This window comes from Eucyclogobius newberryi, unplaced genomic scaffold, assembly GCF_026437365.1.
Source record: "Eucyclogobius newberryi isolate DKJ021-1_F unplaced genomic scaffold, fEucNew1.0.hap1 SCAF_14, whole genome shotgun sequence".
NCBI lineage: Eukaryota > Metazoa > Chordata > Actinopteri > Gobiiformes > Gobiidae > Eucyclogobius > Eucyclogobius newberryi.
The window spans coordinates 22,596,405-22,613,810 of record NW_027315768.1 but is presented as its reverse complement, the minus strand read 5'-3'; the positions used below and the strand labels follow the sequence as shown (position 1 = coordinate 22,613,810).

Here is a 17,406-nt window from a genome sequence, read left to right as displayed (position 1 = left end):
ATACACACACACACACAGACATACACACACAGACATACACACACACACACACAGACATACACACACACAGACATACACACACACAGACATACACACACACACAGACATACACACACACAGACATACACACACACACACACAGACATACACACACACAGTCATACACACACACAGACACACACACACACAGACATACACACACACACAGACATACACACACACACACAGACATACACACACACACACACAGACATACACACACACAGACATACACACACACACACACACACAGACATACACACACACACACACACACACACACAGACACACACACACACACACACACACACACACACACACAGACATACACACACACACACACACACACACACACACAGACACACAGACACAGACACAGAGAGAGAGAGAGAGAGAGAGAGAGAGAGAGAGACACAATAAGGGAATCTGTTGATGTTTGGATTTGTTTTTGTTCTAGAATGCATTTAAACTTAAATGCTTGCATGTCCATGTGTTTAAATAAAAATGAGAAATGCTTTAATTTAAATGATGCTATCGCTTAACAACTTGTAACAACTTAAAAGGAGCAATAAACTCCAAAAGGCACAAAGAAATCTTTAATATGAAAAACACAAGACCAATATCAGTAACTTCATAGCTTTGCACAATGTTCAAGTTTCATTGGACATTACACGTTGGACTATTTTTAGATTGAGGCTGCAGTCAGCTCGCCCTTCCTTAAGTTATGACCACAGCTGTAAAGTCTATTGGTGAGTTTAAGGAAAGTTATTTAATACATGATCTTAAATATCCTTAAATAAAGCAAACATAGGGAATCCACTGCAGAACACCTACACACCAGAGTATATATATACTGCAATCCTGCAAAAGCACGAATACCAACAGAGCATCCCCATAATAACACATGCACATTTGAAGGCTCATGTCACTGCTTATTATAGAGGAAGACATCAATAGTTCACCAGTAAACTCTAAAAACTGATGGCATGGACGGTGCTGACAGGCCATAAAGTCCCACAATCCGTTGACATGTCATAGTCGACCGAACACACGAGAAGAATCATTTCAAGAGAAAACACAAACCCAGAAACCAGATTGTTGTTTGTATCCCAAATAACTTTATTTTGAGGCACACCCTCAGATTGAATAGGTTTTAAAGATAACAATGCACAATAAAGTTAGTAAAAAATATAACAATATTATTAATACTTACAATTGGGTAATGGCAGCCTTGCATGCTGAATGTTAAGGCCAAACTTTCACTAGAACAGTCTTTTAATTAACTTAGGCATCTTCAGACACAAACGAACAGAATAATAGAGTACCCAGCCTGTGTTAGGGGCACTTTAGACATTGATCAACAATTCTTATCTGCCTTCATCCTCAATGTAACGGGGCTAATAACTACTAACTACTCATTTGGCATCTGTTTATCAGCTGCTTACAATCTTGCCAGGAAACAAATTTCACGACTCCTGAATCCAGACAGTTCAAATATGATTTATGAAATTTTGATTAATGGCAAAATCAAACTGATGGTAAAAGATGTCACAAAGGCATCTGTATTTGCACATAATTACACCTTTAAGTAAAACTATCTTGGAAATACCAGATAAAGTAGTTGTATAGTACTTCAAAATTGTGCCTAAACTAGCATTAGAGTTTAAAATTACATTCAAGTATTTCCATCTGCATTTTTAAATGAGACTTCCTGTGCATCATCCGAGCAGTTTTAACTGCAGAGAACTTTACTACCCACTAAAAGCATCTATTATAATGCAAAGCACCGGGCTCAGTAACACACAACTCTAGGTCATGAAATCCTCACTAACGGCAAGAAAAAGAAAGTAAAAGTTATGATCTCAAAGAACAATTGGTCACAAGAGGGCAGTGTAGGCATTTCAACTTAAAGTTTAGTAGTAGTTTGGCAAAGGGTCTAAGATGTATAAAACATATTGTGGTTGAGGAATGTCAAATCAAATGAACAAGTCAGTCACACAACCCACCTATAAATAAAGTTTTATGTGTGGTCTGGAATATTTAGCCTGAAAGTCTGAAAAAAAAAAAAAAGACTAAACAGAAGTATGTGTCCACCACAGGACTGCAGTTCAAGATCCTTATGTTACATTTAGCCTGAAATGACCTGCCTGGTAGGCACATACATTAAAATGTGTCTCATTGGTGTTGTAGCTATAGTTCTAACATTTGAAGCTACTTGTTATTGAAGGAAAGTTTGGTGCAAGGTGTCCCTCTAAATCTCGCGGTGCTCAGAGTGAGGCGAACTGTTGTGGCAGCAGGCTGTGGGAGAGGCCGGGCTGAGGGCTCACACAGGCGCTGCTCGTCACACTAGAACCAGGACTTGGGGAAAAGGGAGCGCTGGAAACAGAGCCCACGTCACCGTCTGAGCCGTCGTCCACTTCAAACGACCGCTTGGTGTGAGTGACCACCACCCTGAGACCAACACAAGCATTAGTGCATAGTGGATAAAACCCCTGCCCATCAAATCAATCCTTTTCAGTCATCTAATAGTTGACAATTTATTAATATCAATTGGATTTTTGAGAGATGACTACAAAAAAAGGAAGAGCCAAGACACTTACCGGGATCGTGATGAACTGCCAAAATCTTGCTTCTGAGGTTCCATCCTTGAAATGTAACTACACTTGGACCACTAAAACACACAAGGAGCCATTACAGTTTACCACATACAGTATATTATGACGGCATAAATGATTTCATTAATTACAATGTGAGCAGAGTCATTGGTCCCCAGATGCACTCCTTTCTGACACAAAGTCCTCAGATGATTTATTCCTACAGAAAGAACGTCATCATTATAAACGTTCTTCAGCTTATCCGTGTTTCAATCATCAAATGCAAACCTTTGGTCCTGTTGCTGCAGTGCCTCTGTTCCCACTGGTCCAGTAAAATGTTGAGGTATCTCTGACTCTCAAAGAAGCGCATGTATCGAGAAGACGCTGCACATGGAAAGATGCGCTCAAACGCCCCTTTGCGCGTCAACTCGCTCTCACTCTCAGCCAACACACGCACATCCTCTGGGGTCAACACGTCCAGCACTGAGGAAAGAAAGTCCTATAGAAATCATTAAACAAATTGTATTTATTCACAAAGCAAACAGAGATGATTTTTGGCCTGTGGACAGTCAATACCTGGTCTGAAAAACGTTGAGTGAGGTAAAAGGCTCGTTTCACCTTCTCGTCAGCCGATAAATCAGGTTTGCCCCTCTCTTTGTGACCTCCACACAAACTATTGAAAACGCAATAAAACCACATTCAACATTTACTGTAAAAACACCTACAAGGGACATATTTTCTACGTGAGTATTTGTTGTTTAGAATCACATCTTACCTGCTGGTGGAGCTGGTGGAGCTGGATGGGCTGCTGCTAGCAGCAGAGACAACGTCTCTTTGAGGAATATGAAAACCTGCCAGGTTCAGAAGATCACGGACCATCTGACCCTTGATGGCAATGTCCAGTGCACTATTGGAATGAAGACTGGACCAGAGATTCAGCGGATATTACACACATAATCTATAAACATTACACACATGTTTATGCAGGAATACTACCTGGGTGATATATTGACTTCCAGAATCCAGGGTTTGAGTTTCTCATCCAACATGATGTCAAAGCCGAACAGCTCATGGCAGCTGTATGGAGTTTTGAGGTGCATCTTCAGCAGACTGGTCACATATGGCTCTGACCTTTAGCACAACAGAACTGTCACCGTCTAGTTCAATTTTAAGGGGCTTTTCTCACGGATGTAAAACTCACGCTATGATAGTTTTGATCACAATGTCTTTGATCTTCTCCCATAGCGGCGTGGTGTTAATCCCCTTTGCGCCAAGATACTGCCACAAAGCCTTCAAAGCCCTGATTACCAAAGAATAGAATTTAATTAAGAAAATGTACCTTATGTAGGAAAAGGCAAGGAGGATGTACCATTTGTGTCCCTGACAGGCCTTGTCATCACTGTTGGCCTGGTATTCAGAGTTTTTCTTGTTCACGCTGTAGTTGGTCAGATGAATAAACTTGTTGCCCAGTGACTTCATGGAAGATGAATATCTAAAAACATTTTGAAAATGTAATTAATAATAATAATGTAAAAATAACCATTGACCAATCTAACACCGACTTGCAGCTGGCAAATCGAACGAGCCCATCAGAGAAGATGTAAATCCTTAGGGGGTCATAGGATGTCACATAGGCGTAGATACGAAGGTCAAACTTGTTACCACTGATGAGGTAAGGCTTGTGTAGATACCTACGAGACACAACACACACCGTTAAACAAGTGCACAAACATAAAATGCAGAGCTGCCAAAAATGAGCACACATCTTTAAAGTTGGTTGATGAAGAACACAACAACCTACTTTTGGACCAGGAGAGGTCTCCTCCGGGGCATCTGACTCCACTTGTGAATGACCTGAATTCCCATTCCTCGAGCAGAAGCAGGCTGATGGAAAAACGATTATACAAATGGATTTTCTTTTTCTAAGCCTGAAAGACATTATAAAATACATACTGGTTTGATAATCCATTTTTGTTTGGTACCACCATCCTCCCAGGCTTTTCGGAGCGGTCTAATGTCCTGAGGAAGAATAAACGTCCGTGGGAAGAAGTTGAACTCTTGTTTTCCAAAGCGAGCCGCCATTTTAGACAAATTCCTCCACAATCTATCTTTTCTGCCGATTTGGAAAGTCCCGGGGAAGTGATTCAACTGACACGATGACAACATCGTCAGGTTACTTCGTTAAAACCAAAAATGTAAAACCTGTGTTGAACCCGTTACCTTCTGGTGTTCCCCAACGGTCTTAAAACAGATGGACTTCATGTGGTGACCCCAGCAGCCCAACCAGTCATGGCTCTCTACAACATATAAAACATTAAACATGACATAGTGCTCAAAACACATTTGCTCACAATAAAAACTTACTTTTAGTGACTTTAAAGTGGGATCTAGCAATAGTGTTTCTGACTATATTTGGCGTGACCGTGCTCATCTTCCATTTCAGCAACCTCCTCTGTTCAATGGGAAGCATCTCCACTGCAGAAACGCAAACAGAAAAGAGATTTACAGCTGTAACATGACAAAAAAAGCATTTGCATTTATGTATTGTTGATCATTGTTGTATGATCATAGTAGGCTAAAATGGTGTAGCTTTACCTTTCTCATTGGCAGTGCTGAAGTACAGAGTTGGAGGAAAGAAGGGGAACAAACTGGAAACCAGAGCGGGCTTCTCCTCACGGTCATCTTCAACCCCCAGTAACATTGGCTCACATTGGCTCTTGAACACTTAAAAAAATAAATAAAAATAGCATGAATAATCACACAAACATGCGCAGTAGCCACAAGCACAGCTCATCCGTTTGGCGGCTCAATCCAAATCAACTATAGGACCCAATGCTCCCCTTGAATTATTTATCCGTATTTGGCATCACATCCCTTTCACAACTAGCAAGAGATATACAGACACCCCGATGGATAAAGTATAAATGTTTGGCATGATATTGGGGAGCCATTCTAAAAGGTTTTAGCAAATTCAGAAATGAGGAGATACACATCATGAGTTATTGATTGTGATCATGTTCTTCAGTTTCACAGTAGGGCCATAACACTTCACTTCTAATAATTAATGAACACTTCAACAAGACACTTAGAATGACATTAAAGGCTAATGTAGACGACGGTAGAGTTCACAAACTTCTAAATAACAGAAGCCGTCCTGTCGAGTTGGTAACAAGAGTGGACTATGGGCTGTACAGATGATCGTTTGCACTCTGTATTAGTAACACGACGCTTCTGTGAATTTGGGGTCAGCTAAATCACACACATGACAGCAACACGCACTTTACTAAAGAGCACAAAAAGCAACAAAGTGACTAAGAAGAGAGCACTGACTATTATGAAATAAACTAGTAAGCACTCACATGACAGGCATAGTCGCAAAAAAGGGAGCGATCACAAGCTCTCCCAGGTCTCTCCTCTTTGATAAAGCCTTCAACACGAGCAGAGATATGATGGCATCTCTGGGTCCTTGGATGCACTATGCTTACCGTACAGAAATGAGCTAGGAGGGGGTGGAGGGTAGAAAACCCACAAAAAGCAGCCCTTTTCAGGGTTTTTTAGCAGAGAATCAGCTCCTAGTCTTTAGTGGGGACTTCTACTGTTGAGGCCATTAACGCAGAGTACAATACATGTCACAATGCAGCCGACCTTTCCACCATGCTCTGCTGCTTTCAGCTGCATTCACAATGCCCCGAACGCTCCACAGCATCTGAATGTATGCAACTATGGTACAAGTTATGGTATTTGCCTGGGATTCAGAATACAATGGGATCTAATTTTTATATTTATTTCAGTGAAAGCATGACACAGGAGCTCATTGGGGCTCATTGGCCTCACATTCTGCATAAATCTGTTTTGTTAACAGCCATATTTGTTTTGATACAGACCGGACCATGCCTGTCCCTGATTTGCTAATCGTCCTGTCAATCAACCATCTAAATTTTGGAGGTTTAATCTGGTGACCACAGATTTATTCTCACTCTTAAAGCGGGATATCTCTATATCCCGCTGGACTTTCCAGGCAAGTACGGAGGGGTTGGGACCTGCTGATGAGTAACGTGATGTTAAACTGTCATAACACCTTGTACTACATAGTTAAAATGATTGCTCAAAAAAAAATGGATGTTTTGATGAAAATGACCCGAGCAGCCCAGCGCTGACTGACCTGTAGCAAACCCTGGACAGCGTTTTGTTTGGTCATTGAACAATAATAGTGGGAGCAATGTGTCATACCTTGAAAATATTGTAATAGATGACGTGGATGAGGCATCGGTGACGGATGAGCAATCCAAGCAATCTACAAAAGATAGGGAAAAATAACTTACAATATCAGCAAAATGGGTAAGCAAAAAAAGAAATGGCTCTTTTTTACAGGTGCACTTGCAGAATAAAAAAAAAAAAAAAAAAAAAAAAAAAAAAAAAAATATATATATATATATATATATATATATATATATATATATATATATATATATATATATATATATATATATATATATATATATATATATATATATATATATATATATATATATATATATATATATATATATATATATATATATATATATATATATATATATATATATATATATATATATATATATATATATATATATATATATATATATATATATATATATATATATATATATATATATATATATATAATTTTTTTTTTTAAATAAACTACCGTCATCACTGCATGCATTTTCAAGTTCATCGGGCAGATCCTCTTCAGCAGCGTCAACTTGCATGTCACTTTCAGGGCTGGGGGCACAAATATGGTTACATTTATAGAAATGACACTAGAGTGAATAAATGACTGTAGGTACTGACTCGTTGATGAGGGAACCATCCACAACATACTCCTCTGTTGAAGAGGATGGTGTTAGAGATGAGTGAGATGCAGAGGCAGCTTCACTGTGTTTAGTTAGATGAATGGATGAGATCTGGTTTGTGACAGAGCCAACCAGGACCCCTGCAGAACCACAAACAATATGGTTAAGTGTTTTTATAAATGCCTCATTTTGCTCATTGGAAAGTATATCGTGCTCTTCTTACCAGAGTTTACATCCAAAGCAAGGGTCTGAGCTCTCTGAGAGGCATCAGGTTGTGTTGCAGCACTGAAAGGCACATCCCCTTCACAAAACTGCAAGCTCGTCACAACTGGGCTCTTCTCTTGGAGATTATTATTAGTAATATCAGCAGTTTTACTCTTGTGATCGTTCAGGCTAAGATAGGAAACCACCCTCGGTGACTGATTATGTTTGGAAGACTCTTCATGTGTGCACTTCGCTTCAACTTTGGGGATTTTGTTGATGGAACAGTCTGTTGTCACAGTAGTTGCCTGTGACGTCGAGTTGCTAAGGCAAAGAGGTTGTCCTGAAGGCAATGAAGTTAAAGACCCGACCTACAATGGCAACAGGGGAATATAGATAAGAGTGCTTAGAAGAAATCACAAATGTGACACTAATAATCAGGCCTATGTATAATATTTATTGACACGTGGTTTCCAAAAATAATGTCATTCATTGTTATTGTTTCAATATTTTAATACTCACCACATTTCTGTTACTTCTTTGCGGCGTTGGTTTCCCTCTAATGAAAAGATCCTGGTGAGCAGCTGATAAGAGATGGCTGAGCTTCAAAGGCGTGTAACATCTCGTCTCCACTTCTCTACAGGTTTGTAAACAGTTTCCAGGAAGCTTCCGGTGTTTCTGCATAGTAACTGAAACTTGGTTTTCCTTTTTGGGATCAGAAGATTTAGTTGGGCTTCCACTGAGCTGTGGCAGGACTGGAGGCACATCTGGCACAGTGATTTGACTCTTGGCAGTAGATTTACTCCTGTTGCTGCTCTCCAGTTCTGAGCATGCCTTTGAGTGTCTCATTAAAGAAGCATCCAAAGTATTTAGACAGGGTGGTTTGTCTAGATCTTTTCTCTTGTTCTGATCTACAGATGTTTGACTACAAGGCACTTTTGCAACAGTCTTGGCATTTGAACTAAGAGAGTTTGTGGTACAATTATCACCAGAGGAGGATAAGGGCTGGCCCCCACCCCAAGCATAGGACTGGTTTGTGGGCATGATCGAGTTTTAGAACTTACAGCAATAGTCAAACGAATTAGAGCAGTTGATTCCTCCAAACAGACTTATTGTGCCGTTTGGAACGTCAGCCCCAACAGTGTCTTGGAAATATTTCCTGGACTGTTAAAACTTGAGAAAAGGTTCTTGCTATCTCTTGACTGAAAGCAATCATAGCTGCAAATGCAATGGTTGCCCAAAGACTCAGCTCAACATGCCAACATTTCCACTGCACTCAGAACGTTCATTTTCAGGCACTTTGGTTTGCCAGAATAAAGGATGCTTCATTCAAACTGTGTCCAGTGCCTCATATAGGCCACGCACTCACTGGCTTTGCTTCTATCCAGAGAAGGACGCACATGGACTTGGTCTCTGATAGTAAACTTTTACAGTGGCTTCATTCTTGTCCAGCACTGCAGAAAGAAAAGAACAACAACATTTAGCTGTAAAGTACACAGTGTGAAGACTTTCCCTTCATTACTATCATACTTTAGATAGCGTTTCCTCATAATGATTACAAAGACACGCTGCACATGTCAAACCATGTGCCTTCTCACAACTGTGGCTGGAAACATAATTTGCGTCATGAACAAAACATTAAATCTGGGGGCTGTACGCATTTCAAAACAAACCATCGAACATTAAAACTCACTTGGACAATCCCCACACGAGGCTGTCAGAGAGAGAGAGAGAGAGAGAGAGAGAGAGAGAGAGAGAGAGAGTGTGATCCGTAGACACACGAGCGACCCGTCTCCTCTGTGTTTACCGCGACATGTTCACTGCTCTTTAGCCGTTAGCTTAGCAACGACCAAACAGCGCCCAAGTGTCCCGCGATGACACCACAGGAACCCGCACCAACCAAGAGCCGCAGGTCTGGTTTGACGCACACAAACACGGCTGCTCGGGCGCTTTCTCCGCGGAATCGCGCATCCCGGTGTGACGTCCCGGTGTGTGTGCACTTTATCCCCTCAGACTGGCGGCAGCGCAGAAACAGATACGGCGCAGAGATCGTCTGTGGAGGAGGGGAGGGGGGTCTCACTCGGCTGGAGCGTTGAGGCTTGTACCGATTAAAAGAGGGCGTGTCAAAATGAAGCTGACAAGGCTTACGTCAGTATGCGAAGGAAAAACACGTGACCGGTCCAAAGCGAGGGTTTGCGTTTGTCTCTGGTCACGTGACTGGTTCAAGGAGACGCGTCACTTTCAAGTAAAAAGCGCGCGATGCCTCGTAGTGCGTCGGGGGTAGTTTTAGTTGGGAGTTTGACTTACTTCTACAGCACAGAGTTGGGTGGACGTGTATAGAGTTGGGTTGTTGTTGTTGTTGTTGTTGTTGTTTTATGGCGGTTGGCATCCAATTGTTGCATTACCGCCAGACTTTATTCCCCTTTTGTTGTTGTTGTTGTTGTGGTTGTGGTGGGTGGCAGTGGAGCGACGAGGAGGAGGAACAAGAGGATCTCATATGCTTGGAATTCGTGGGCTTTGAACTCATGTGATTTGAACTCGTAGGCTTTGAACTAAAGAATGAAGTCTGAAGTATATTTAAAGTCTAAAAAACAACAACAACAACAAATCTGGCGGTAATGTAACACTTGGATACCAACCGCCATAAAACACCAAAGAAGAAGAAAATCACAGTCCTGAGCATAAAGCGCCCACTACTGGCCTGTGGTGGAGGCAACGCTCTTTCACCAGCCCAAAATTAGACAAATAATGAATAAAATAAAAATAAAGGCACGTAAGAAGGGCATTTTTATATGGACAATATTTCTGTCTCATTTCTATCAAAGAGTCATTCTCAACCTGTGGATCGAGTCAAAAAAAAAGCAATACAATTAGACTTTGCTTTTAGGACTCTACAAAATTGGGTACCACATTTCTGCACACGCGTAGGTGTCAAATAGGTACGACACAATGTAAGTAAGTAAAGAAATGACGAAACATTTCTAATAAACTCAATGAGAAGAGCAACCTTAGACCTACACAGTTTCAGACTTAGATCTAAATGCTCTGCTCTTAGACAGACTTACTTGTGCATAGACAATTTAGCCACTAGAGGGCTCACTCTGAGACTAATAGGCCCATGGCTCTGCCTCCTTTGGGTCTTGTGCACTGCTCTGTAATGGGCCTCTATTTAAATGTCTTTTTCTAGAATCAAAGGCAAGTAAAGACCACATTTGTCACAATAAATATATAGACCTGCATTTATGAATAGATAAACGGCAGAAATAATACAAATCTAATTATTTTATGATACATTAGGCTATTATTTACAAATCTCTTCCACTTAAGGTAAGGCCCCAAAGTGACCAATAATTGACCTGTCCTTTCATTTAGGCCACACAATTTTGTCTTCTCTATTCCCAAATTCTCACCCCTCAACCTCCCTTTACTGTGGCAAGTTGGTGCTTGCAGACAGATGGAGCAGAAGTCAGTGTGAGGAGGGAGGGACCATTCAGGAGGAGAGAGAGGGAGGGGAAGGTGATAAAGTGACTGGAGGAGAGAGCAGCAGAGCAGACTGAAGCTGAGCACAGCACCATGACTCTTTACTAAAGCTGTGGACATTTTCTCTGGGAGCTTCATTGATACTTTTCCCTGGCGGAAGATGGATTACTGAGAGATTGAGGACGTTTCTTTTTTACTAAATGGAAGGAAACCAGAGTAACAGGTCAAAATAGACAGTATTAATTAGTTAAGTTGAATGTAAAAGCAAAGAGTAACATAAATCAAAATTAGAACAGAGCAAAATTTCTAAATTCTTATTACATAACAACGTATTTCAGAAGAAGATTTGTATGTAGTCTTTGTAAAACTCTTTGTAAAAACATAGAGCATTTAAAAAAAAGAAGGGAGTAAAAGCATTACATGATATATTGAAGATAATGCACCAAAATATTGAGTGAAAATAAGACTAATTACATACAAACTGACCTAACTATAAAAAGCATCCTTGAACGCACCATGGGGCTTCAGAGTCTCTTGGCAGCCCCTCTGTACCTCCTCGCCCTCCAGACCCTGGTGGTGGTCCCGGTCGGGTCTTTGGCCCTGGGGCGACTGGAGCGCTGGGTCCGGTCCGGTCTTCAGTCTCTGCAGTGGAACCAGTTGAACCGATGTCTCCGGACGTCCTCGCTGTCGGAGGCTGAGTGCAGGAGGCTGTCCCATCTCCCACTGTCCTCTGTGGCTGTGTATGTGTCCGAGCCGCGCACTGAAACAGGTGAGTTTATTTCATTTAGGGTGCGTTGGCACTTGCACTTGTAGACCACATCATAACTGGGACAAAACTGGGACTAAACCGGGACTAACCCTGGAACTAAACCAGGACTAAACCAAGACTAGATTATGACCAAACCAAGTGTACATCAGGACAAAACTGGGTTCAAACAGGACCAAATAATGGCAAGTGTGAATGCACCCTTAGACTATGATTAATTTGTAATGTTTAGCGTCTGCATGATGTTTTTCTTTTTTCTTCAAAATTATTAATATGATTTACTCCCTTTTTAAAAGAAAAATGTCACAACACTGAGACCTAAACACCTTGTAATATTGTAGAGTTTTACTGTAGTTCAAAAGTTCTATACTCAAAAATCACAGACATCCATTGATAACCCATTGATAATTAGAAGATCCAGTGTTTTTAATTAAATAGAGGTAAATTATGATAATATAAACCTATGACATCTCATGTAATGTTTAATGAATCAATATAGACAGATTTCACAATGAACTTCACTATTCATTTTCAAATCATTTTTAGATTCTTCTGGAAATTGTCAATATCTAATTGAGTAAACCTCTCCTACAGTACACTATACAAACCATGGTTAATTACTGCATTCTAATTTAGAGGTCTGTAACGTGCAACTGACCTGTTTCTTCCTCAGGACACTCAGACAAGGTAGTGGCCCTGCTCCCTGACACCTCTGTCCCGCTCGGGTACAAACCGCGGGGCAGTTACAGTGTGCTGAACGCAGGACACGGCTCTCACAGACACCAGGCCCTCTCCAGCTCCACGGCCCATGATGCAGTGCTGGTCCTTGACCCAAGTCCAGGGGAGAACTTTGGACACCCCGTGGTCCTCTTCTACGTGGACATGAACGTGACCAAGAAGAGGTGCTCCCATATGGACGGCATTTACCTGGGTGAGTCAACAACATTACTGATGATACGCTGCTAGTTTTAACAAATGTGTGAGAGAGCAAAGGTCAATAAGCCACATGTAATACAAAGAGTAAAAGACATTCAACATTGTCTCTCAACATTTTAAAGTGAAATGTTAAAATAAGTAAAACAAGATAATTGCAGAATTATTTATTACAAATTATAATAACATCCTACTGTACCATATATGACACTGTATTTTGTTATTGTTAGTTGTTTTGAGAATTAAAATCCCCATAATTGATAAATAAATAAATAAAAAGCATATACATTGTCTCTGTTTGAACATAATAATGTATAAAATAAGATACTTTTAAATACTATGCAGCGCATGTGGTTTATAAAGAAGATGACAATTAATGTGTGTATTAGTAAAAAGTATCTGTGTTTATTACTATCGTACACGCCTCTGTTTTATTTGCAGTAAAAAGGTGCAGAAAGTAAAAGTTAGTGCCGACCTTTTAAAGTTCCATTTATAGCTCATTGTGGGATGTGGGGCATGCTCTTGCTCAGAGGGAGTCTGACCTTACTTCCTCATGAACAGCTTTTCGGCCGCAGACACACCTGCCACTTCACATCCACACAACCTGAGGAAAATTACCAACTCAAGGATATTTTCTAAGAATAGATTTGAGTTATTATATTGAAATTCAGGTCTTTCAGCAGGTCTTTATGAGCGGACTGCTGGGCCCCCGCTGTGAGCCGGGTGAAGGCCAGATGTGGAAGTGTATTTTGTTCAGTGCTGAATGAACACACACTTATTATTAAATTATTTATACCCACACACGCAGCACTGAGCCCCCCGCTGGTGCCACGAGATGGACTTGGACCAAGCTTGTTTAACCTAACAATAGGGAAAGGACAAGTTTAAGACTCCAACAATGACGGTGCAGTTAGTGTAGATATACTATATACAATATACTTTGATTTGACTGACCTTTTGACTTCTAAGCAGTCAAGCACATTTTCTGTCAGTGTAAAATCATAAATACAATGGGCATAATTCCTTGTAATATAATGACTTGCATTAAATTCCCTTTGCAACTGAGATGGATTGTATACAATGGGAGTAGACATGACAGTTAGCATCAAAAGCACCCGTATTGTCTACAAACAGAATCCTGAGATGTAAATGGTGCATTCTGCTTCCTCTTTAGGTGAGGAGTGTCTTACATTGGCTTTGAAAGGTCAATGCCAGAACCAGCTGAAGCGCCGTCTCCGAGCTGGCATCATCAGCGGCTCCAGTCGGATGGTGGAGCGGAGCATCGGAGGGCTCTGCGAGGTCCACTTCCTCCCGCTGGTGGTAGGCGTGGGGGACAGCAACCGCACCCAGAGACTGACATGTGTGGGTGAGTCCAAACGTGCGCTGAGTCACCGATCGACTGGGCAAGAGCTTCCCAGGTTTCAAACTGTAGCTGCTCGTTGTCATTGTACCAAGTTTCCAGTTGGACTCCCACAAATAAACAAAAAAACATTAGCCGACCCATTACCCTTTCAGCAGAGCATCTGGCAACGTCTTTCTTGTTCCTTTAATTGCAAACTACAAGCAGAAAAGTTTATCTTGAGAGCAATAACATGAGCACACCCATTGTTTTAACCCAACAGACAAATTCTATGATGATATTGTCCTTCCATCTCACTTGTTTACCATCTACATTTACTTGTTCCGTATTGTGTACTCTTAGAAAGCCGTAAATGACCGATCCTTTGGTGTGTAATATCTCATTTGCACAAACACTCCAAACGGGTTGTAGTCAATTCCACCAACTAAATGATCAAAAGGCAAGAAACGGATCATAGTATTAGTCACATTTGCTTGTGAAACCTTAAAAACCTGATGGGTGCAAGTAGAATCATTCTCATCTTGTGCCAAGACCGCCCACTTCTTCAGTTTCTGCCAGCCACCTGGTGCTTGTAATCGAAACTGTTTACAAGGATTCAGTTTTTCCATGTAGTTACAACAAAGCTTTAAACACCCCACCTACAGGTTCAATTATGCTCAAATTTAATGTCCCGTATCGTCAGCCCATTATTTCATTCTCATTTCCTGGTCTTCTCTATTTCCCTGCCCATTTCTCACCACCACGCATGTGCTGTCCGCAGATAACACAGAGTTTGCCCCGTGCCCTCAGCCGCTGCCTCTGAGCTCACCCAGTTTGCCCACCTCCAGCTGCGAGCTCAACAAAAACACTCGGAGGTGCCATCAGCAGCCACTGGCCACGCACCTGTCCTGCCGCCTGTACCAGACCTGCGACCATGCCGTGCTCCTGTCAGGTGTGGGACGGCTTCAAAATATTGACTTGCATTCATGGATAGTTGAGTTGGAGGACTACATTTCCAGCTTATAGACACTTAATATTGAGGAAAGAAGTTTTATTTTGGGTTTCTAGCTCTATTTCAGTCTCGGGCACATTTGTCCCAAAAAGAGGCCTCAAAATGTTTTGTATTGGGTGATTTATCTCAACATTTTGCATCAAATATCGAGCCTAAATGACCCCTGGGACTGTGGATAGTTTTATTCAATAAATCTCTGTCAGCTGATAAATAATGTGGACAGTATGAACCAGGGTCACACAGGGTATTAGAATTGAATAGTATTTGAATTGTACATTTTACATCCTTAATAATGTTTCGGCCGGGTAATTTTGGACACCAATATATACATATAATAGTTATATAATAGCAGAATATTAGTTATTGAATTCATAATGACTAAATAAACACCTGTATATGATAACAACACTTGGGGAGTCCTCCAGACAAAATGGTTGGGAACCACAAGTCCACTAACTGCTGACATCCTGTTACCAGCAACACCAAGATCAAATGGAGATGACAGAATAATTGAAGTGATCTATTGTACTTTTGTGTAGGTGGATGGCAACAACAGATGATTTTCCAGCATCATGTACAAAACCTTCAGAAGTTTTACCACATGCTTCGCAACAATGGTTTTCATAAAAATCACATTAGGACCTTCTTTGCCAACAGTGGACAATTCCTAGGTACGGAACTGAACATTTCCCCATTGTAATGTTTCTTGAAGCTTTAATAAAATATGCATCTGATCTATCTTTTTATGTCTTTTTTCCCTCCGCACAGAGGAATTAGAGGGAGTGTACCCAGCCACAGAGAAGGCTGCGATTCGTAACCACGTGTCGTACATCTGTCGAAAGCAGCACTGTGCAGACACTCTGGTGCTCTACCTGAACTCGCCCACACGCAGCGACGGGACAATGCTGCTGTGGGACGCTAACCTGGATGGCATTGTAAGTGTGGATATGAGGTCATGATGCAACGTTTCTTCACTAATGACATTTATTCATTCTGACATTTACCAATTTATTCACACCTGCATACATTTGAATTATCCTTAAATGAAAACAGAATATAGTTTGGCCTTTTAATTAACTTTAAAAAAGAATATTAGCAACATTTTTTTCTATGTACTTGACTGCAGGCTAACTTGAAGGAGCGATACTCTGTGAACGAGCTGCTGGCTGACCTGGCAGGCTGCAGAGCCGCGAGGGTGCTGCTCTTTGTGGATCAAAGCTACACTGGAGTGTTGTACAAAAGGCTGAGCGGATCTCAAAAACATGCAAATGTGGTTCTAATCCAGAGTCCTTCCAAACAGTCCCACAAGTATCAGAGGGGCAGCCCAGACAGGGACCAGAGCAACTGGGCATTTATCAGCCCTCCCACATGTCTCCTGGACCATTTAGGAAAGGTGCTCAATTTATTCATTTGTACATTGTCATTTGCATATATTAATTCTAAAACCTCTTTGTGTCTCCTCTTAATCTCTCAGGGTGTTGGGACGTCCCATCTACTGGAGCCTTGGGCTGGTCTTCTGAATGTGACACTGGCTGGTGCTCCTTGTAATGTCACCCCTCCTCTGACAGACAGTGAGATGCGGAGAGAGTACCAAGGCTGCCAAAACCTGCCCACTGCATTGTGGCACCAGAAACTACGACGAATCAACTAGAAGGGCGACACAGACACAGGGAATTTAATGTGTGTGAATGAAGGACCTCACAGAGACTGGACCTCAAGTGTGTCCATCAATACAGGGCAAAAAGTAAGGTCACAAATAGAAACTTGCAATGATGATACATTTTCATGCTTCACATGGGTTTATTTACTGTAAATATTGATGATGGTTGACCACACATTATTAGAGATATGATAGGTGAAAATGTTATTACAATGTAAGACTTAAAAATGTATAAATCAGATAATTAGTTAATGTCAGCAGTGCTGTGAGTGCCACTGCAGAAGTATGCACCTGGGGGTCCTTCTAATGCTACAATACAGTATGCCCACTATGTGGGGTAATCCCTGGTAGTTTACTCCTCAACTAAAACATTTCTACACAAATGGATTTATAAAAAAACATCCCAGGACCTGTTCCCTTGGCCCAGTATTTTATCAAGTCTAGGCCCAGAACTCGTAACGGTATTGGGTCCCAAGAGGGGTTTTCTAAACCATGAACAGTGTGTGTGTGTGTGTGTGTGTGTGTGTGAGTGTGTGAGTGTGTG

General features: G+C 41.2%; 3 protein-coding genes across 3 annotated transcripts in view; 1 reads left to right on the top strand and 2 right to left on the bottom strand.

Annotated features, from left to right (window-relative positions):
• Positions 1-2,156: 2,156 nt before the first annotated feature.
• ttll4 (tubulin tyrosine ligase-like family, member 4) lies at positions 2,157-9,107 on the bottom strand. The gene is made up of 20 exons (XM_072445022.1): positions 8,195-9,107; positions 7,695-8,043; positions 7,470-7,611; positions 7,324-7,400; positions 6,864-6,927; positions 5,229-5,347; positions 4,998-5,108; positions 4,854-4,930; positions 4,587-4,781; positions 4,435-4,517; positions 4,196-4,324; positions 4,003-4,125; positions 3,835-3,933; positions 3,630-3,764; positions 3,409-3,555; positions 3,210-3,306; positions 2,922-3,132; positions 2,786-2,853; positions 2,640-2,710; positions 2,157-2,490 (listed from the first exon to the last, which is right to left on the bottom strand). Exons 1-20 carry the CDS (start codon positions 8,714-8,716, stop codon positions 2,307-2,309), a joined length of 3,003 nt encoding a protein of 1,000 aa, XP_072301123.1. The 5' UTR covers positions 8,717-9,107; the 3' UTR covers positions 2,157-2,306.
• Positions 9,108-11,123: 2,016 nt separating this feature from the next.
• LOC140359824 (uncharacterized) lies at positions 11,124-17,218 on the top strand. The gene is made up of 8 exons (XM_072445019.1): positions 11,124-11,921; positions 12,592-12,849; positions 14,026-14,217; positions 14,972-15,142; positions 15,742-15,873; positions 15,971-16,137; positions 16,329-16,595; positions 16,677-17,218. Exons 1-8 carry the CDS (start codon positions 11,669-11,671, stop codon positions 16,851-16,853), a joined length of 1,617 nt encoding a protein of 538 aa, XP_072301120.1. The 5' UTR covers positions 11,124-11,668; the 3' UTR covers positions 16,854-17,218.
• Positions 16,797-17,406, bottom strand: part of abcb6b (ATP binding cassette subfamily B member 6 (LAN blood group) b) — an 18,780-nt gene continuing 18,170 nt past the window's right edge. The window contains exon 19 of the mRNA XM_072443946.1: positions 16,797-16,849. The gene's annotated coding sequence lies outside the window, so the exon portion shown is untranslated. The remainder of the gene's footprint in view (positions 16,850-17,406) is intronic.